We start from the raw sequence: 22,064 nt of genomic DNA, 5'->3' as shown, positions 1-22,064 counted from the left end.
TGTTTATGTGTTAGCACCACTTAAAGCTATCCGAAACACACGAATGTGAACTGAAGAATTTTGACGAGTATTTGTTTCGTACTCAGCGTGGTCCTCCAATGGTTCCAGGTCATCTACAAATAAAATAAAAAATAAAATTAATTAATATATACAGAGAATCACTGACTGGTTACTTTACTAATTAAGGAGATCAACAAAAAGACATCACCACCTTTCCTGATTAGATGTTAAATTTTTCACAGGTAATATGTATAAAAACTGAAATAATTTTCATCTTTTGCTATTATGAAGTGTCCTGAGTACAACGTTCTCCCTCTCAGATGTTCTCTCTGACAAACTAATAATAAATACTTACACACACTACCACATCATGGAAATGAACCATACATTCAAAACTTAAGATTTTGTGTTTAAATTAACTATAATGCCTCCCAAATAAATACGCCCTTTTAAATTTAAACAGTAGCAACACCCTTCCACTTCATACATACTTTCAAAGCACATTATTTCTATTATCCCTCACACATTAATTCTACTGAGGAATCATACTATCACACACACTTCTCACTGATCATTACAAAACTTTTTAGTCATATTATTCCTAAAGAGCCAAGTCAGTATGATCCAACTCTTAATTTTATAGAAATTTAAAAACTTTTCCGATTAAGGATACATTTTCAATACATTCCTCCAACTTTGTTGTTTTTATTTCAATTCCTTGTCACAGTGTCTTAAAAAGTACATTACCATGTCTTCCACTGCATAACATGGAGTATACATTTTTGTTTTCACATTGTGCAGTGGGGTACTTGGATCTACACAACATGAAAACAAAAGTGTATTTTGTCAGTAAAGTACAATGTACTAAAATCAAACAACTGTGCGTAGAAGAATGTTTGAAATTAAAATAGAAAACAAAGTAACTGAAAATTGAAAATGCTTTAAAATAAAGTGGATTTGCGTACGGTTTAAATGAGACTTTTATTACTGCCACAAATGCCTGTATGTATCCCATACTGCTTTAATAATGGAACTCCTGAATTCTATAATTCACTAATTATTGCACCTTGTGTCATAAAAAGTGGGACAAATACAAAAAAATCATCTAATTTTAAATTATTATGTTAAACATAAGACACTTTTAAACAGTGTGAGTGCATGTTACATGTGAAGAACTCACCAGTACGCAGCTAAATTTTGGAAAATTTGCCATGAAAGAAGTTGAAAATTGATAAACAAGCTAAATTCTAAGTATGCAACTGGACTGGGAAAAAATTGTGTGAGATATGAAAAAAAAGAGATATTATGGAGCCCCAAGTGACCCCTTGTGTTGCTTGGGCCTTATGCTGGCCCTGTTGACATCTTAATAGTATACCTGATACCTGAACACCCAGGATAAGAAAAAACAGTACTGAAATGGGTACTAATTAAATTTTGCTAATGGAGGTGGATGAGTGACAACTTGTTTCTACACATTTTTATGTAGGTGGTTATAACTACAGTAGCATACTATAAGTTTGTCACAGCAGCTGATAGCAACAAGACATGTCATAATGGAAACAAGAAGAACAGAAAGAAATTTTGTTGCTAAATTTATCTCAAGGGCTGACAAAGGAATCCACATTTCAAGAAAATCACTCCATAGTTTGCAAAAAGTTGACTCTACTACCCTATCTTAATAATATGGTACAGAATGTTTAAGTGGTAAATCCAGATTTGAGAATGTTTCCTACCCAACTAAATCATCATCACACAAAAGCACCAAGATCACAAAACTGTGAAGATAGACTAGCTTCAGTCATACTACCAAATACAAGGAATCCAAGACCTAGGTAGGACCATATTAAAAGGAGATTTTGTTATTTGTATCACACTCTTTGACAGATGGCGCACTGTCTCGTGGTACGAAAAAATTCATACAAACTTAGTAATCAATGCAGCTCACTATATTAACAATTTTGCTCTGGTGATGAAACTTAGCATTCAAATTAAACCATTTGAACCAAAACAGGGAACAGAGGTTTAAAGAATAGGGTTTATATGCTTGTTTCAATGCAAAAGTTCTGGTCTGTCAACAAGTATTTCAAAAGCATGGTGTACACCTAAAAAAAAAAGTCCCTGTTGCAAATGCAAAACTGCAAGTCTACTGTTTGACCACAATGAACTGAAAATGCACACAGTGTCTGTTGCGAATGGCAAGATGCATGCCTTGCCCCAGCATGTTGTTGTTGTGGTCTTCAGTCCTGAGTCTGATTTGATGCAGCTCTCCATGCTACTCTATCCTGTGCAAGCTTCTTCATCTCCCAGTACCTACTGCTTAGTGTAGTCATCTCTTGGTCTCCCTCTACGATTTTTACCCTCCACGCTGCCCTCCAGTACTAAATTGGTGATCTCTTGATGCCTCAGAACATGTCCTACCAACCGATCCCTTCTTCTGGTCAAGTTGTGCCACAAACTTCTCTTCTCCCCAATCCGATTCAATACTTCCTCATTAGTTATGTGATCTACCCATCTAATCTTCAGCATTCTTCTGTAGCACCACATTTCGAAAGCTTCGATTCTCTTCTTGTCCAAACTATTTATCGTCCATGTTTCACTTCCATACATGGCTACACTCCATACAAATACTTTCAGAAATGACTTCCTGACACTTAAATCTATACTCGATGTTAACAAATTTCTCTTCTTCCGAAACGCTTTCCTTGCCACTGCCAGTCTACATTTTATATCCTCTCTACTTCGACCATCATCAGTTATTTTGCTCCCCAAATAGCAAAACTCCTTTACTACTTTAAGTGTCTCATTTCCTAATCTAATTCCCTCAGCATCACCCAACTTAATTAGACTACATTCCATTATCCTCATTTTGCTTTTGTTGATGTTCATCTCATATCCTCCTTTCAAGACACTATCCATTCCGTTCAACTGCTCTTCCAAGTCCTTTGCTGTCTCTGACAGAATTACGATGTCATCAGCGAACCTCAAACTTTTTATTTCTTCTCCATGGATTTTAATACCTACTCCGAATTTTTCTTTTGTTTCCTTCACTGCTTGCTCAATATACAGATTGAATAACATCGGGGAGAGGGTACAACCCTGTCTCACTCCCTTCCCAACCACTGCCTCCCTTTCATGTACCTCGACTCTTATAACTGCCATCTGGTTTCTGTACAAATTGTAAATAGTCTTTCGTTCCCTGTATTTTACCCCTGCCACCTTCAGAATTTGAAAGAGAGTATTCCAGTCAACATTGTCAAAAGCTTTCTCTAAGTCTACAAATGCTAGAAACGTAGCATTAGGACTGCCAAAGGGAGAGGAGCAGTGAGGGAAAGACACATCAACACCTGCCACAGTGCTGCCACCATTAGTTGTGTGTTATGGTTTTATGAAAACAGACGTGACACATGTGGAAATATTGGTTGTGGTTGGAGACAAGTTACTATTATCCAACTAGTTTTAATTTTCTCCATTACTGGCAGCAAAAGTATAAATTGTCAACTTATAATAGTCAAACTGTAACCTGTTTTTGTCACCATGAAAACTCTACAGTAAAATTTGTCCTCACTATTTAGATGTAGTGGCCTTGCTATGTTTCAATTCAGAACAGCTAAAAGCAAAGGGAAGCTACAGCTGTTATATTTCATGAGGACACACCAATCTTTAATGGTGATAGATTCACCTTGCATAAAATATTCCAGAAATGAAACAAGTGATCCATTTGGATCTCAGTGAATGGACTACTCAGCAGGATATTCTTATCAGAAAAAACAAATCGGACATTCTACAGGTCAGAACGTAGAATGTTATTACTCTTAATTTGACTGATATGTTAGAGAATTTCAAAAGAGAAAGCTGAGGACAGATATAAAGGAAAGCTGAGAAGTTTAGTGGCAGGGTTATGGATCGAGAAGAGAGAAACACAATAATAGGTCTAATTATGAACAAGAGAGAAGTAATGCAGGCGAACTACTATGAATAGCACAGTGAACACATTTTCATAGCCCAGGCAGAAACAAAGCCATACACACCACTGTGGAACATATACACACAGAGAGATAACTGGAATAGGGGACGAAATTTGATAGTAGGAAAAGGAAGAGAAGGAAAAATAGTAGAACAACATGGAATGGAGTAAGTAATGAAAGGGGAAACCACTTATAATTTTGAATAGACCACAATTTCATCACTGCAAACATGTAAGTTTAAGAATCATAAAAACAAGCTGTCTACATGGAAAAGAACTAAAATTCCAGAAAATTTCAGATAGATTCTGTAATGGCGAGGTAGAGATTTTGAAATCAAATTTTAAACTGCCAAATCACTTTAGGGTCAGATGTGAACTCTGACCATAATTTATATTGGTCATGAATTGCAGATTAAAACTGAAGAAACAGTGGACGGATAGGAATTAACGAAATGAGACAAGGATAAATTGAAAGAACCAGACACTGATAAAAGTATCAGGGAAATCGTTAGGCAACAATTGACTAAAACAGGAGAAATATCTACAAGGCTAAATGAGGCCACATAAAAGAAAACAAAACAGAAAGATATAGAATAGATGACAAAAGGGTAGTTTTGAATGATGAAATAGTGAAGACACCAGAGAATGAAACAAACAAAAAGGCACAGTGCATTACAAATCCATGGATAACATGTGAGATATTGAATTTACTTGACAAAAGGAAACATTATAAAAATGCAGCAAACAAACAGGCTACAGAAAATACAGATATCTAAAAAATAAGGTAGAGCAAAGTGCAAAATAGCAAAGCAGAAATGGATGAAGAAGAGGTAGTGGGCTTTAGAAGTATGCATGATGATATATACTGCAATACTGGTGTGATGAATGGCAACTAGCTCCTTATGTAGGAAAATGTAAGTTAATGTAGGAGAGTAGGAAAGACAAATCTGTAATGTTCAAATACAGTATTAGTAGTGTCCCGCATGACAAATTCAGGTCTATTAAATATCTAGGCATAACACTGCTAAGCGATATGAAATGGAACGAGCATATGTCGATTGTAGTTGTGAAGGTGAATGGTGGACTTCAATTTATTGGGAGAATTTGAGAAAGTGTGGTTCCTCTGAAAAGGAAACTGCATATGGCATACTAGTGTGACCTATTCTTGAGCACTGCTTGAGTGTTTGAGTTCCACAACAGGCCAGATTGAAGGAAGACATCAAAGCAATTCAGAGGTGGGCTGCTAGATTTGTAACTGGTAGGTTCAAGCAACACCCAAATATCCCTTGGGGGGAGGGATGCTCTTTCTGGCAACACTATTGAGAAAATTCAGACAACCGGTATTTGAAGCTAACTGCAGAACAAGTCTGCTGCTCCCAACATACATTTTGCGTAAGAATCATGAAGATAAGATACGAGAAATTAAAGTCCCTATGGAGGCATAGAGTCAGTTATTTTTTTCTCACTATTAGTGAGTGGAATAGGAAAGGAAATGACTGGTATTGTACAACGTATCATCCGCCACACACTATATGATGGCCTGTGGAATATGTGTTGTGTGTGTGTGTGTGTGTGTGTGTGTGTGTGTGTGTGTGTGTGTTACGGGCATTCAACCGCAAGGTTATCAGTGTCCTTACACTCATTAAAACATAAAAATGTGGCTAAAATCTCAAAAATTGTTCCACATTTGTGGATTCAAATTGAGCACACATTCACTCTATCTCGCATGCTCTAAAAACAACAGACAAAGAGTAAAGGTAGCTATACATGAGATTAAAACAATTAAAATGACAAAGGGGTTAAAAGAATGGCACAGGCTGTGGTATCGATAGCTATGACGCCACAGCGAAGGTGCAAGTTCGCAGGTTGGCATTATGACACCGACATACTACAGCGCCCTCTAACCAGTGCTGTGCAGCTCTATGAGCGCGCTCCAGATTCAAACCATTTGATTCTGAGTAGACAACCAAGCAACATTGTTTCTATTTCATAGTGTGTGAGCTACTACAGATTTCCCCTCTGTGAGCTTGAGACATCCGGCTTCACACATACGTGCTCCTCAATTTAAAGTTATGTATTCATCTTTTTGCTAAAGTAAAGGTGATTTAAATTCACACTGCACTACCAAGATTTTTACCTCACCTGCTCCTACTCACTTCCTACATTCGGTCTACCCTTCAGTTTACAGGAGCAGACCCACGTGCCTCCTACCAGATGGGATACAAAAAGTGGCGACGAGCAGGGACCAACAATTTTTTTCCTCTCCTATCATTTCTCTTTTTGCTCGGAACTGCTTTCTTTTCATGCTAGCCTCAGTGTAAGACTCATTTGCGTAAATCAGGGCTTCACCACAGGAACAGGCTTCTCTGTCCAATCTTGTACGTTTTGAGGCTCAGCAAATGACACAGTTGCTGGTTGCCATAAATGGACTAGACATACTACAAACTGCAGCTACTTCGGCACCTCAAATGCCACCACCTGTACCAATGCCGACAACACCTCCAGCGCCGCCATTTAGTGCCTTCAATCCTGACGTTGAACGCTGGCCAGAATACATCGCCCAGCTCGAGAAACACTTCGCAGCATACAACATACAAGGTACAGGGCGACTTGCCTTTTTTATTGCCAATGTGGGTGTTGTGTTATACCGTGTGCTCGTAAAACTGTTTCCCACCACTCGCCCAGAAACTAAAGATACTGAAATCTTGTCCGAATTGCTTACGTGCCCACCCGAGGGACAGTTGCCCATCCCGTCAAGCACGGGACAGTTGCCCATCCTGTCAAGCAGAGTGTTGTTTTCATATTAAGAAAGGGCATGTGAAAGCTGTGTGTAGTATGAGAAACTCTACTTCCTGACATGTCTCCCATTTGTGTGACTCGCATGGGCATCACCCCAATGGAAACCACCGTGATCATGATTCACATCAGCCTATGGATGTTAATGCCACTTATTCAAAGCCTTCTGCTTCATGTGCTTCTACAGTTTGTCGTGTGAATCAAGTTTTGCCAGACACTTCCTCTCGCATTCAGCAGGATGCGAGGAAATTTTTTGTGACGTTGGACATGTGTGGACGTTCTGTTTGCATGCAGCTGGACACTGGTGCGTCAGTTTCTTTACTGAAGAAACCAACGAATGATTTGCTTGATTCGCCCCCGCTTCGTCGATCGCATTCCACGCTGACTGCATTTACTGGACAGGGTTGGTTGGGTTGTTTGTAGGAAGAGACCAAACTGTGAGGTCATTGGTCTCGTCGGATCAAGGAAAGACGGGGAAGGAAGTCGGCTGTGCCCTTTCAGAGGAACCATCCCAGCATTTGCCTGGAGCGATTTAGGGAAATCACGGAAAACCTAAATCAGGATGGCCGGACGCGGGATTGAACCATCGTCCTCCCAAATGCGAGTCCAGTGTGCCACCTCGCTCGGTACTGGACAGCTAATCTCGGTGCTCGGAGTGTGTAGTTTGCAAGCCACATATGGTGCAATGACACAGTGTCTTTCCATGTGCTCCGCTCTAGTGATGCAGTGAGCATTTTTGGCATGGACACATTTGAACTTTTTGGCCTCACAATTCAGGACAATGTACTTTGCATCAACCCTAGTGGCCATGCAGACAGTGTTGCCACACTATGCGATGATTTTGCTGACCTCTTTTCTGATGGCCTTGGTTGTGCCACAGATTTTGCAGCGCATGTTGTAGTTAAAGACAATGCCATGCCTATTTCCCGGCGTGCACGCCCGGTACCCTACACATCGCATTTGCAAGACAGTGGTGTCACTGAACCTGTTACTGCTTTGCCATGGGCTTCGCCTATAGTGTGTGTGAAGAAACCAAACAGTTGTCTCCATATTTGTGCTGACTTAGTCTACAGTAAATCCCCAGACAGTGGTAGCTATGTTTCCCTCACCACGTCCTGAAGACATTTTTTGATAAGCTTGGTGCAGGAAAGTTCTTTTCCACGATTGACTTGCGGGACGCAAACTTTCAGATACCACTCGACGAACAGTTGCAGCACTATTTTGTGATCAACATCCACCTTTGTTCAAGTTTCGCCACCTTCCGTTCAGTTGTACTTCGGCTCCTGCTATTTTTCAGTCTTATTTGCAGCAGTTGCGTGCCACAGTCCCTGATTGTTCCAATTATCTGGGTGATCAGGTCGCACCCCTGATGAACATTTGCAGAATTTGTGTGCCTTATTTACTGTACTTTTGCAGGCAGGACTAAAGTGTAACAGAGAAAAGTGCACATTTTTTCGAACCGAGATTAAGTATTTAGGACACATGATTACCTGACAGGGTATCCAGCTCACGCCGTCACATCTTAGTGTAATTAGAGACTTGCCAGCACCCAGGAACTTCAAAGAATTTCTTCCTGTGTTGAGCGAAATTACATATTATATTCAGTTTATAGCAAATGCAGCGCAGATTGCAGCGCCTTTGCATTGCCTTCGGCGTAAGAACGTTCCTTTTGTTTGGTCTTCGGAATGTAATGCTGTTCTCCACAAGCTCAAATCTGCTTTGGTGAATGATAGCTGTTTGACTCCATTCGATTCCTCCAAACCAGTTGTTTTGGCTGTTGATGCATTTTCTCATGGCATCAGAGCGGTTCTCTTGCACCGAATTAATTCTGTTGATCGCCCGATCGCTTTTGCGTCTTGCTCAATTCTGCCCAGCAAAACTATTCTCAAATCGAGAAAGAAGCTTAAGCTATTGTCTATGGAGTGCCCAAGTTTCACGATTTTTTGTACAGTCGCAAATTCTATTTGGTCTCCAACCACAAGCCTTTGATGTCGTCGTCGCACCCGTGAAAGCCAATTCCGGCCTGTACTGCACAAAAGTTGCAACGTTAGTCTTTGTTTCTGTCTAACTACAATTACAAAATCTTGTTTCGTCCTATGGCCCAGCATGGCAATGCTGATGATTGTCTCATCTGCCTATCGGTCCTGACGAAGTGTTTGATTCTTCCAAACTGTCCTGCATGTTTATTGATTCACAAGATAAGGAATTAGCTGATGGTTTTCTGGTGGATTTTTGTCGCATTGCTGCCGCGACAGCCGCCGATGCTTCTTTGCAGATTCTTTTGCAGTATATTTGAACTCAATGGCCTCCATCTGCGACACAGATTCTTGATCCACTTGTTCGACGTTACTTTGCGCAACTTCACAACTTGTCTGTACCCCGCAGTGTTATCTTGTTACGAACTGACAACAATCAGTCTCCTGTGGTTGTCCCTCATTCATTGCAGTTGGAAATCCTCCGATTGCTGCACGCTGGTCATTGGGTTATTGTGTGGATGAAGCAATTAGATTATCATCACTGCACTTGGGTCGGCATTGATAAACAAATTGAGAATTTGCTTGTTAAATGACACTCTTGCGTGGAGCATCATTCTGCTCCCCGCCAGCGCTTCTTTGCGTGGCCGACTCCCGCTGCACCTTGGCAGCGCGTTCATATTGGTTTTGCGAGTCCTTTCTGGGACTCCTGCTGGCTGATAGTTATTGATGCATACAGCAACTTTCCTTTTGTTGTACCTATGTCTTCTACTACATCTGCCAGTACTATTCGGGCTTTGGCATCTATTTTTTGTATTGAGGGCCTTCCCGAAGTTATTGTCTCTAACAATGGCCCCCAATTCGTGTCCTCAGAGTTTGAAGCGTTCTGCACTGCTAATGGCATTCGTCATCTGACCTCAGCCCCGTTCCACCTCCAGTCGAACGGTGAGGCAGAATGCTTTGTGCGTACGTTTAAGTCACAGATGAGCAAGACGCGCGACACGCATTCTTGCTAGCGCATGCTCTGGACTTTCCTGTCTTCATATCGCTCCCAACCGCAGGGCATCCGCTCCCCAGAGGAAGTGCTATGTGGCCACACCCATTGGTCACTCCTACAGCTTTTGCACCCGCCGCCGCACGCTCCTGCTGCTTCGCCTCGTTCTGGCTCTGAATGATTTGGTGTAATATTGAATTTTCTCTAGCAGGCAGCGCTGGGAGCAGGGGCGCATTCTTCGCCCACTTGGCCACACCTTATTTGTCATTTCTGATCTCTCCGGCACTGTCAAGCAACACCGAAAACACATCTGTTCGTGCCATCCTCGGTTTTCTGCCGCTGGTTATTTTCCGGCAGAATTGGAGGCCTCCACCTTTTGCGGTCATGGGCACTCCTGCCAACGCCACCACTGCCAGTCCGGTCACCTGCACCAGATAGACGCCTCTCGCCGCCGCAATGGCCCCACCTCTGGCCACCGTTGTGTTCCTCCGGCGGTGCCAGAACTGATGGACGCTGAGGCTGCCGTCACGCCGCCACCCATGGAGCTGTTCACATCCATGCATGTTTTATAGTGGAGACCAATACTGCTGTATTATTTTGAAAATGGAGTGACTGTGGGCTCTATTGATGCAACAACTAAATTTACTGAACTGTTGGGTAAACATTTTCAGATCACTGTAGAAAATGTTGATTACTTCCTACTATTACAACTCAAAAAAGTTTGACAAATATATTTATATTAATCAGTCTTTACATGTGATGAGAATTTTAGGGAAATATGGTGTGATGGATACAAAATCATAATCTTTACCAACTGAACCAAAATGGATGCCGGGTGAGTCCCTTCCTTTTAACAATACTAAGCTCTGACAAGAAATAAATGGAAGTTTGATGTATTTAACACATTGTAAAAGATAAAATTTATCATATGCTGCTAATGTTGCATCAAGAGCTCAAGACTCATCGACACCTACATCTACAAGTCATAAAAAACCAGACAATGTCTAGTGAAGGGTACCAAGTGGTTATACTTAAACTGCAGCTATGCATAGTGGTCGAGTGTGTGCCATAACTATGATATGGCAACTAAATTTGGTAGATATGCTAATGTGGTAATGCAAAGCCAATTTATGATGGAAAAAAATTAGTTCCAATTTTGGCCACCAGGTGCAAACCCAGCATTGTGATTGCAAGAAAGATGTACAGTAATGTTATCACACATAATGGTTTAGGAATTGGATGCCAGCAGAGAAGGTCAAATGAGTGAGAGGCATAATGTCGATTTTATTATTAACCACTGTTTATGCAATTTTTTCAATACAAACATGTCGATGAGATGCCACATCGATCAAGAGTTGTTTGCAACAGTTTTGGTGGACTCGGAGCAATGTATTCCTGTATACTGGCCTTCAGATCAGGTAGAGACCGAACGTCCCTGGTAAACACATTATTTAGATATCCCCAGAAGCAAAAATCACTTGGCTTCAGATCAGGTCATCTAGCATGTCATGCATCAGGAAAGCCTCTAAAGATAAAAAGTTTGTGGAAGGTTGCTTTAAACATGTCTTTCACTTGGTGAGTGACACCAAGTGCCTCAACTTGCATGAAAACAGTCGTTTCCACACAGCTGTGCTCCTCCAAAGCAAGAATCACATGCTGTACAAAGAAGTCTTGATAATATCCAGATGTCGCAGTACACTTGACAGGCCCTCTAGGTCTATTCTCTTAAAAGAAGAATAGACCAAGAATAAAGGTGTTAGTTAATACACACCACACAGTCACATACGGTGAGTGCAATGGCTCTTCATGCACACCATGTTGTTTAACAGTAGTCTACATTTGACAGTTCTGTGTATTCACCACATCTTCTAGTGTAAAATGTGCCTTGTCACTCCATAAAATATTGCCTGGTCACATGTCACAAACTTCAAACCATGCCAGAAACCGAAGAGCAAATTCAGATCATTGCTAGGGATCCTGAGGTTTCAGTTGATGCAACATCTGGATCTTGCATGGATGCTGGAGTAAAACAGACCACAAAACTTTCTGTACTGTTGACTGTGGGAGGGACGATTCTCGTGGCACTGCACAAGCACTAGCACTACCTGGGCCTCATGCTACAAGGCCAGTCACAGCAATAGCAACCTCATCAATAACTTCCACTGGGAGAGAATGGCTTCCTCTTCCACGCGCCACACCAAGCTCACCTGTGTTTTCGAATTTCATCTTCATCTTCTTTACACCATTTAATGACACTAACTCTCTCCTCATACCTTTCAGTCAGCAGTACTCTCTCAGTGCTGCACTGTAATTGCTGTTGTTCACAAAGAACAGTTTCACTAACAGTGCATGGTCTTTCTCCTCAATAGCCTTACTGTTCACTCACTCACATTATGGCTTGGTAAATGACAGCATGGATGTCGTACTATCATACAAACAGTATACAGCAGCAGATTTGCACCTAGTGGCCACAATTGGAACTAATTTGTTTTCTAGGATAAATCGGTTCCTCATTAGTGCATTAGCATATATCCTTATTAAGGCATTAGCATATCTACTACGAAGTTTTGCTACCATACCATAAGTTTTGCTACCATACCATAATTACAACCCACACTGGACCTCCACGAGTAGCTGCACATTAGTTATAACCACTTCGTACCATTACCTCATACCCCCTTCCCTGTTCCATTTGCCAAGGGCATACAGGAAAAATGATTGTGGGTAGACCTCCATATTAACTCTCACTGTGGTCATTCTGTCAGATGCATGTGTGACTAGTAAAATGATGTCCAACTTTTCTAGAAACATACTCTCACCGAATTTCAATTGTAAATCTCTTTGTAATGCACGACGTATCTCTTGTACTACTCGCACTGACTAAACGGTCCCATGGTGAAGGGTACACTCTTTGTCGGATTTTGTCTGTCATCTACTAATTCACCCTGGGAAGAGCCTCAGGCTGATGAGCAGTACTGAGGAATCAGCAGAAGAAGTATTTTGTAAGCCACTTCTTTCATGGATGAGTTCCATTTCCTTAAGATTCTTCCTCTAAATCTGTCTGCAATCTGCTTTCCCTACTATTTTTCATTTATTTAAGGTCGCTCCAGATGGTTACTCCTAGATATTTTATGATAGTTACTGTTTCCATCAATTCGTCACCAACAGCATATTTGTATGGTAGCAGATTTCTTCTCCTACATATACACATTATATGGAACTTTTTTTATGTTCTAGTCAACTGCCAGGTTCTGCACAAGTCATGAAACCACTGCAGATCTTGCTGCATTTCACTACAGTCTTCTGACATTGTTACCTTCTTATAGATAATAGTGTGCTGGATGTCCACCATTCTGTCAATCTGAATACAAGTGTCTACTTGCTGGCACCGGACTTTCGGGGTGCTGATCCTTAGCTGGCCTCTAGGTTGTAGCGTGAACACCCTCTCTGGTGGGCATGCAGTGCACAGTGGAGGCGAGAAGCTGTCAGTTGGCACTCTAACTTGGTACCCATTAGAACTTTTGGTTTGATCGCCAAATTAGTGTTGTGCAGCTCAGGCATAATAGAGCTAGGATTTTTTATTGGTGTCCATGGTCACATCATTGAATAGCAGCTTTGCAACTGTGAATCGTGCCCAAGACATCTGAGTTATCAGTTTGAAAGGATTTTGTTACAATAGGGTGCAGGTTTATTGATCCAAAATGTAGAATCCTGTTTACAGTATAGACACTGCCCCTTTAAGTTGAATTTGATTGGTCTCTGTTATGCCTTAGAAGTGCTGTTAATTACTGCAGTTCAACATCGTTGTCATAGTTAGTGGTCATCTCATGCAAGCACGTTCTTGTGGGTGATATTATGAGTGGCATGTAATTGGATTTTATGCCATCCTTGCAGTCACTATGAGCTCTTTGTTTTACTATTTTACCAAATGTTCACCATATTGGTTTGTATCAGTGAGCAGGATTGGAATTCTGTAGAAACATTTGGACAGTAGATGTCACAAGCTAACTATGGAGTTTGTGTGGGGTGTCACATGCACCACCCAAGGATATGGAACAAGTTCAGTGTTGTCTTCATTAATGTGAAATGTTTGCAGGAAATATGACTTCATCAGATGTTCCAGTGCTGTAGTATGGTACTGCTGTTGTCCTTTCTGTCTTGCTTGAGTCTATAGCAAGCTGTGGGTTGTTAATTCTCCCTCTCTATGCCGACTGCTACAAGGATGTTCTATAGTGACAATTTACGCTGATCATGCAAGACTATTGTATTTGGAATTCTTGTTGAGATTTATTTCTCTGGAACCACACAGGCGATAAAAAAAGAGGAGGTTTGTACTTCATCAGTAGTGCCTGTGAAAGTATTACACACCTGATGCATTTTGCTGACAAATGCAAGTAAGTCTATTTACGGTTTTGCTACAGGAGCAGAAAACTGATGATTTTGTAAAAACTGATGATTTTGTAAGTTGTCATAAGGTGTACATGCTTTGCAGTAAATGTTGTACTTCATTTAATTACAAACACTAGTGTACGAAATTTTCTTGTGTATTAATAGAACTGCCTCTTAATTTTTAGTTTAGATGTAATAGACTAGTATAGTTATTAGTTACCTAGCATAAGTGATACTTATGAAAATCAATGGGCTGTTATGCTGGAATAAATCTACTTTAAACTGTGCTAAGTAATTTGAATTGCACTGCATGAAAAATGAATCACTTTAGCTGATGATTCCTTGGGCTGCTGATGCTTTGGCGTGTTGAGAGCTCAACATGTAGTACCATACAACTAATGTGGTGCAGCGGGCACTAGTAGTCGCGTGTTGTATAGGTTTAGTCTAATAGTGATCAGGATTAATTGTTTTTTTTATGTGGTATAACTTGTTATGATGGCAAACTAAATAACTATGGATTCAGTTACCTTTGATTATTGTACAACAGAAGCCTGGTGACATGGCAAGTCAAACAGTGCCATTAATTATCAAAATATGAGAGTGTACTATCACATAATTAAAGTTCTATCTATTCAGTAATGGTAACATTGGGATTCAGTTTTGAAATTACATTTTTGAAATGAGAATCTGCGGATTTTAGATAGTCTTAAATTATTTTATTTCTTCAAGGCTATACAATTTTGTTAACATTGCATGATTAAAATTTAATCTTTTGAACATGTTAAGATTTGGAGTCAGCTTTGAAATTTTTTTATTAAATGAGGATTTATGGATTACAGAAAGTTTTTAAGCTACAAATTTTATTAATATGTAGGATTTATAAAACTTTAGCTGTAATATCCCTTCTGGACATTCTTGATACACACTTAAGCACCAAAGAAACTGGTACAGGCACGCGTATTCAAATACAGAGATACGTGAAAGGGCAGAATACGGTGCTGTGGTCAGTAACACCTATATAAGGCAACAAGTGTCTGGCACAGCTGTTAGATCAGTTACTGCTGCCACGATGGCAGGTTATCAAGATTTAAGTGAGTTTGAATGTGGTGTTATAGTTGGCACACAAGTGATGGTGCACAGCATCTCCAAGGCAGTGATTAAGTGAGGATTTTTCCATGCAACCATATCACGAGTGAACAGTGGATATCAAGAATCCAGTAAAACATCAAATCTCTGACATTGCTGCAGCCACAAAGAGATCCTGCAAGAACTGGACCAATGGTGACTGGAGAGAATCATTCAACATGACAGATGTGCAACCCTTCCATAAATTGCTGCAGATTTCAATGCTGGGCCATCAACAAGTGTCACTGTGTGAACCATTCAATGAAATATCATCATTATGGGCTTTCGGAGTCGAAGGCAAACTCGTGTACCCTTGATGACGACACAACATACAGCTTTACGCCTTACTTGGGCCCGTCAAAACCGACACTGTACTGTTGATGACTGGAAATGTATTGTCTAGTCGGATGAGTCTCACTTCAAATTGTATCCAAATTGTATCAAGCAGATAGACGTGTATAGGTATGGAGACAACCTCACAAACCCATGGACCCTGCATGTCAGCAGGGGACTGTTCAAGCTGGTGGAGGCTCTGTAATGGTGTGGGGTGTGTGCCATGTGCAGTTGGAGTGATATGGGATCCCTGATACATCTAGATATGACTGACAGGTGACACATGTAAGCACCCTGTCTAATCACCTGCATCCACTCATGTCCACCGTGCATTCCGATGGACTTGGGAATTCCAGCAGGACCCCACATGCCCAGAAATGCTACAAAGTGGCTCCAGGAACACACTTCTGCTGGAAACCAAACTCCCCAGACAAGAGCATTATTAAGCATCTCTGGGATGCCTTGGAACATGCTGTTCAGAAGAGATTTCCACTCCTCATACTCTTACAGATTTATGGACAGCCCCTGCAGCATTCATGGTGTCAATTCCCTCCAGCAGTACTTCAGACATTAGTCAAGCCCACGCCACATCATGTTGTGGCACTTCTGCGTGCTCGAGGGGGGCATTACATTCCGTATTCATCTCACATAATGTGTTGCCTGCCTTATTAAGAAGTTGGTTACAATACAATTGGGCCATGTATCTTGCACCAACCTCAGTTACAGGTCTGTGGACATTATTGGGTGATCAGTGATGCCCGACATCTCCCCCCAACTGATGATATCGCAGCCACACTGGAACCTCCACTGTAGCCTTCAAAATTTTTGAACCTGCCTCAAATAAATATTTCAATAAATGATATTCAGCTCAACCTCATCAGTTAATAAGAGCCCAGTCCTCCACTCCCAACCACTAAAATTTTTGTTCAACTATACCATGTGCAAAAATTCTCATGGAGCTTCAGACACTGTTCACTAAATCATCTACACATATTGTGAACAGTAATCACGGTTGCCACAAGTTTCCCCACATAAATTCCATGATTTCCAGACACGTTTTAGCATTTTCCCCTGACAAATTTTGAGGTCTCAAGGGTAAGTTAAGACGTAAGTTGACAATCCATCTTTGCAGGTAAGGTACAAGAAACAACAGAGCAAACAAGGAAACATCTTTAAAAAAATCTTGCAAGCAGACGGCGTTTCCTGATGTGAGCAAAAATCTTAAGTACTAACTCCAACATATTTTGTAATGAACTGTTTTCAGATGGAGAAAGCAAACCAAATGGCACACATGTTCCATTAAGACCACTGATGTTATTTTGAAACACATTCTGTGACAAAAATGTGTGTTTCCTTGATGTCACACAACAGATTTAAAGTACCTTTACTGATTTCAGAAATAATCTCAGCTAAAAATAAGCCTCTGCTAATACAATGTTGGTTCTACTATGTTTGTTATTGTCGGTTATCACCCACTGTGTTATAACTATTATTTTACAGGTATTGGGTGATGCTTCTTTCGAGAAGTATACGAGTACATAGAGTACAAACCGCTAGTGGCTGATAACTTTCTTTGCCTTATCGTTCATACTTTCTAATATATGAACTACTTTTGAAGAGCCAAAATGTTTAGAGATAACCGCAAAAACAGCCTGCAGTTTTGACCTGTTGTGCAATCCACTTCTGCGGCCAGCTATTTGCGAGTCACAGACAGCATGTTGATGAAATGAGACCATGGTGATCGATACATGCAACCGATAACTTGTTCAAATAATCTGAGGATCAATAATAATGAGGATAGGTAGCAACTCACCATAAAGGATCGCTGATTCACAAACAGTCACATAGAAAAGACAATCAGACTCCCACACCTAAATTTTCGGCCATAGTTTTTATCAGAAAACAAGAGCGCGCACACACATTCATGCAATCACTCAGACAACTCTCGCACACATGACCACCACCTCCAGCTGCTGTCTCTAGTCTCTCAGAATCAGGTCTAAACAAACCACTCTTCACGAGTCCCTGCCTCTTGTTAGCAACTGCTAGGCTAACTGCAAGAAGCGGTGGCAGCACTGACTGCAAGCTGAGGGGATGGTAGGAAGAGGAGAAATGGTAGTAATGAAGGGGTAAGGAAACTGCACACACACACACACACACACACACACACACACACACACACACACACACACACACACACCTGCACCCATCCAGCAATGATGCTTGACACTTCAGTAAACTAACCATTTCATCTATTGAGACAAAAATGAGATTTTTTTTAGTTTTTTCCCACATTTCCCTGATATGTTTGAAATTCCCTAATATTTCCTGATTTCCATTACCTGTGGCACCCCTGGTAATGGTCTCATCACACTTCCTTTGGGTACTCCTGAAATTATCTTTACATTTGCCCAAATTCCACCCACCTAGCCCCCCCTCAGCCAACGGTAATTTAGTAACACAAATTATAAATCACATTTATTTGTAAATATATCCTACAGTAACTTCATTTTGTAAGGGATTTGTACAAATTATGTTTGTTTACCTTTGGTCAATGACATGGTTTTAAAGGTAGTCACAACTGACTTCCCTTTTGGCAACTATTTTCTTACATAGCTGTTTCTATCACAAAGAAATAGGCTAAATATGTGGCTATTATGAGAATGATAAGCAAAGCAAACTAGATGTGTGTACCAAATTACACAAAGGCAGTATTCAAGCAACAGCTTGGGAAGGTGCATTTATTGTATACTGTGACTTTTTCGATGCTTGTTGCTGTTGGTACCCGATACATACAGGAATGTTCAGTACAAGTTTTGGCTTTGACCAGTGGCATGGGAAAACCCCGGTAAACAATATGGCAACTGTAATGTGATGTTATTGGTGTTTTTTTTTTCCAAACAGGCTAAACTATAGACCAGTCTGTCACCAAAACCAGTATCTCAAGCGTCACATTTGTTGGCTTCACCAAATCACAACCAAACTGTCACCTTCCAACGTAATCTAGATCTTGGGCAAAGTTACAGGTCAGATTGTCAGTTATTATTATTATTTTATTACCACATTCATTGGTGTCACCAACTCACAATAACCTATACCTCAGACTAAGCTACAGAAAAATCTTACACTGCAACCAGTTTTTTATTTTTATTTTTTTTCCGCTTTCATTGGTTTCGCCAAACAACAACAAAACTGTGAAGATATGTGCCATACGGTGACTGACACAAGCCATTAACATTATGTCACTGGCCAAAACTGAAGACCCATATTGAACACCCCTCCTGACCTGTTATGTGTAGGCACAATGAATGATGGGAATTGAAGGCAATGAATCCCAAGTCAATTGTCCACAGCCTGTCACAACATTTGTTTATATATAAAGTTACTGACACTTCGTTATATCAGGTTAGTATTGAACCATATCAAAATTTTCTTTGAAAACACAGAAACAAAACACAGATAATGGACATACATCTCAGGCTATACTATACATCAATCTATGATGGCAATAACTTTTTTGTATTGAGATTCATAGACTTCACCAATCCACACCAAATTTTCACAATCCAACCTAACCTAGGACCTGGGCTTCACTACAGTTCAGTCTTGACATAAACAAATTGACAAAAGCAGCATGCAGTGGAACAGCCTGCTACACTGTAAGTGCACTTAAGCCAATGGCTACATATATTACAACTGTTATTCCTACCACCACTGCAATGCGTATCCCCAAATCCTCTGAAACACTAAATAGACAGTCAGTACTCTAGTAGAACTGTGAACATTTTTCTGTAAATAGGGAAGTCAGCCTACACTGTGCATGACCTGGTGCTCATTACAGAAATGAAAGTGGCAGAATTTAGGGTCACAGGGGAGAAGGCCCGATAATTCTATTAAGGCCACCTATGAAAGGTAATCAACAAGAACCAAAATACTTATGTGAAAAGACAAAGAGCAATAGAGGAGTACAGTGGACTAAACAATCACATGCTTCATCTAAAATTTGTATACATCCTTGTACAAAACTTATTTCAATATAACTGCAGTTCCTTTGTTTGCTATTTCTTGCAAGCATACATGAAACAGCACACATAGGTGAAATACAGTGCAAAATGATCGTCCAGAATCACAGAGATTCAGCAACTTCTCTCCACACTTGAGGTAATCTGTTATCCCAGATTTCCATTACGTCATCGTGATAGAAATATATGTCTTACCAATGATATCCACTGTTGAGGTATTCACAGAAAGCTCAACCGTCCCAAGGAACTTCTCCTTAAGCTGAAGTGCGAGGTTGACAGCTCTGGTAACGGCTGCGCCCAGACCGTGAATTACAATTTCTGGCTCACCACTCTCCAAAAGCTTCTCACTACGAGCCAGCTGACCCTACAATACAGTGCTATTAATCAGAACATGAAAATCTCTCATTTCTACAATTATTGTCTAAGTTCTAATAAGTATAGTGTGTGTAACCTAAAATCCTAGTACCAGACAGTCCAGAATTTTAACAACTTTAAGAATTCATACGAAAGATAAATAAGCGCCACTTCAAATATTTCACAATATCTTTAAAATTAAGAACAGTCCACTGCGTAAGCGACTTTCCTAAGGGAAGGAATCGTGTACTCCTTTTAAACTGCAAACATAAACAACGAACAGTCCACTATTACCTTGTAATTAGATTTGTTTGTGATATAAATGTCCTGTTTCCGGCGGGGTAAGCGTGGTGGTAAACGTTTTCTTAAAACATGATCATTATTAAGTTTAGGTCTTTCACGCTTTTTCCACTGCACCACATCTGTCACACCAGCGTCAGCCATTGAAAGTTATAATTACTACCAAACGTAAGTTGGCAGGCCTGTCTATACAGCATTTAGGTACATTATTCCACAGACATTTATACTGTTGTTGCTATTGTGATATGTGATTTATTCATACATATAAAGCCCGGTCCACTCGCAACGTTCTGTCTGCGCAGACATTGCTGCACATGTCTGTACATGCAAAAGATCGCTGCAAATGTGGTATGTTCACACGACACAAACCCCAATCTACTACTCGCCCGCCATCTGTCGGCGCAGAAAAGAAATATCAGTGCAAAGCGACTACGCTCCCCGTAAACGTCAAAAACTTAATTCAGTTATTTTTAAATACAGAAATGGAGGAAGTTCTGTTGTGGTCTGTGTTCGCAACTTGTGTTGCAAAAAACATTCAGACAAACCGCAGGAAAAAGAGAAGGCGGTCAAAATGGTGTAGGCTGTGGCTGCTAAAGCGAAAGCAGTTTTCTCACGTACATTTACTGCGAGAGTTGCAGGGCGAACTTGTTTTGTTTTACATTACCTCGTGTTCCATTTCCTGGCACATTCACACTCCAATTTCATCTTCAATAGTACTTCTGCTTGGTCTTGGCGTTTCTTGATCACTAAGAAAGCCCAGCAGATCAAAATACCATAACGTTGGCTGGTATACTTGAACTACTCTTACACCAGATCTTCTAGATTTCTGAACTTTGGATAACTCTTTTCGGTAAACAGTTGGCTGACAGACTTAATTTACTTGACTTGCCTTCATGAACTCATCCTTCAGGACAGCGTAAATAGCTTTACATTATTTTACTCAACGCTTGTTTCGATATTGCAGTTGAAAATTCCAAATCCTTGTAGCTCCTTCCTGTTGCTAGGAATCTTAATGTTACGCCAGCCGCTTGTGAGGAGAAATTACCCTTCTCATACAAGTATTTTTCTCATAATATGAGGGGTTACAAGCTTTAAGAGATAATTATAAGTTTCGACATCCATCTGCAAATAATTTCGCCAATTCGCAACGATTTTTTTATTGCCGTTTCTCTGTTTGCCGAGGCGTCAACTGCCCGCAATTTTTCAATTAGAGCATTGTATGCTGCTGTCTTTTTGTCTCGGGTCACTATATCTTTACTTTTAATCTTCCACAAACATGGGTGGTTTGTATGTATTTCAATGAATTCACTTACAAGCTCTCGAGAACACTGACGAGTATCAGTCATTTTAATGCCCTATGCGCACAAATACAAACACTAGACTGAGCAAACAGCTGTTTCGCGCCAGATTTGCGGCGAACTCCCGTCCACACGCTCCAACTTGTCTGCGCAGATATTGTTTGAACCCCCGACCAAACCTCCAACTCCAACTTCCAGGTTTGCACACACCTCAGATTGGTGCAAATCTTCTGTCCACACGCAACGATCTGTCTGCGTAGAAATGATGTGCGCAAACATTTGCGCAGACACATTGTTGCGTGTGGACGGGCCTTAACTGCACCCTTGAAACGCACAGGTGCGCAAGAGTGCTTCCTCAAGCATGCTTCAACATGTGTAGGAAAAACTTGCGCAAGTAAAATGGCTACACACGAAGCTTAAAATTAGCCGAATTTCAATAATACATAGCTATGCGAGCGTACAAGCATTTGCATGCTTGAACTTGTGTACCAAGTTCAGGCAAAATTGTGCAAGACT

The 22,064-nt window shown here is 40.6% G+C and overlaps 1 protein-coding gene across 1 annotated transcript; it reads right to left on the bottom strand.

Annotated features, from left to right (window-relative positions):
- Window positions 1-3: 3 nt before the first annotated feature.
- Window positions 4-20,653, bottom strand: LOC126360729 (ribonuclease P protein subunit p20). The gene is made up of 3 exons (XM_050007734.1): window positions 20,245-20,653; window positions 19,792-19,960; window positions 4-113 (listed from the first exon to the last, which is right to left on the bottom strand). Exons 1-3 carry the CDS (start codon window positions 20,392-20,394, stop codon window positions 4-6), a joined length of 429 nt encoding a protein of 142 aa, XP_049863691.1. The 5' UTR covers window positions 20,395-20,653.
- Between the last annotated feature and the right edge of the window lie 1,411 nt (window positions 20,654-22,064).

This window comes from Schistocerca gregaria, chromosome 1 (assembly GCF_023897955.1).
Source record: "Schistocerca gregaria isolate iqSchGreg1 chromosome 1, iqSchGreg1.2, whole genome shotgun sequence".
NCBI classification, from domain to species: Eukaryota; Metazoa; Arthropoda; class Insecta; order Orthoptera; family Acrididae; genus Schistocerca; species Schistocerca gregaria.
The sequence above is the reverse complement of the archived record's forward strand: the minus strand, read 5'-3'. Positions and strand labels throughout refer to the sequence as shown.

Coding starts and splice junctions, on each gene's coding strand:
- LOC126360729 (XM_050007734.1), bottom strand. CDS start 20,394: ATGGCTGACGCTGGTGTGACAGATGTGGTGCAGTGGAAAAAGCGTGAA. Junction 19,961..20,244: donor CAAACAAATCTAATTACAAG/GTAATAGTGGAC, acceptor ACTGTATTGTAG/GGTCAGCTGGCTCGTAGTGA. Junction 114..19,791: donor CTCAACAGTGGATATCATTG/GTAAGACATATA, acceptor TTTTATTTGTAG/ATGACCTGGAACCATTGGAG.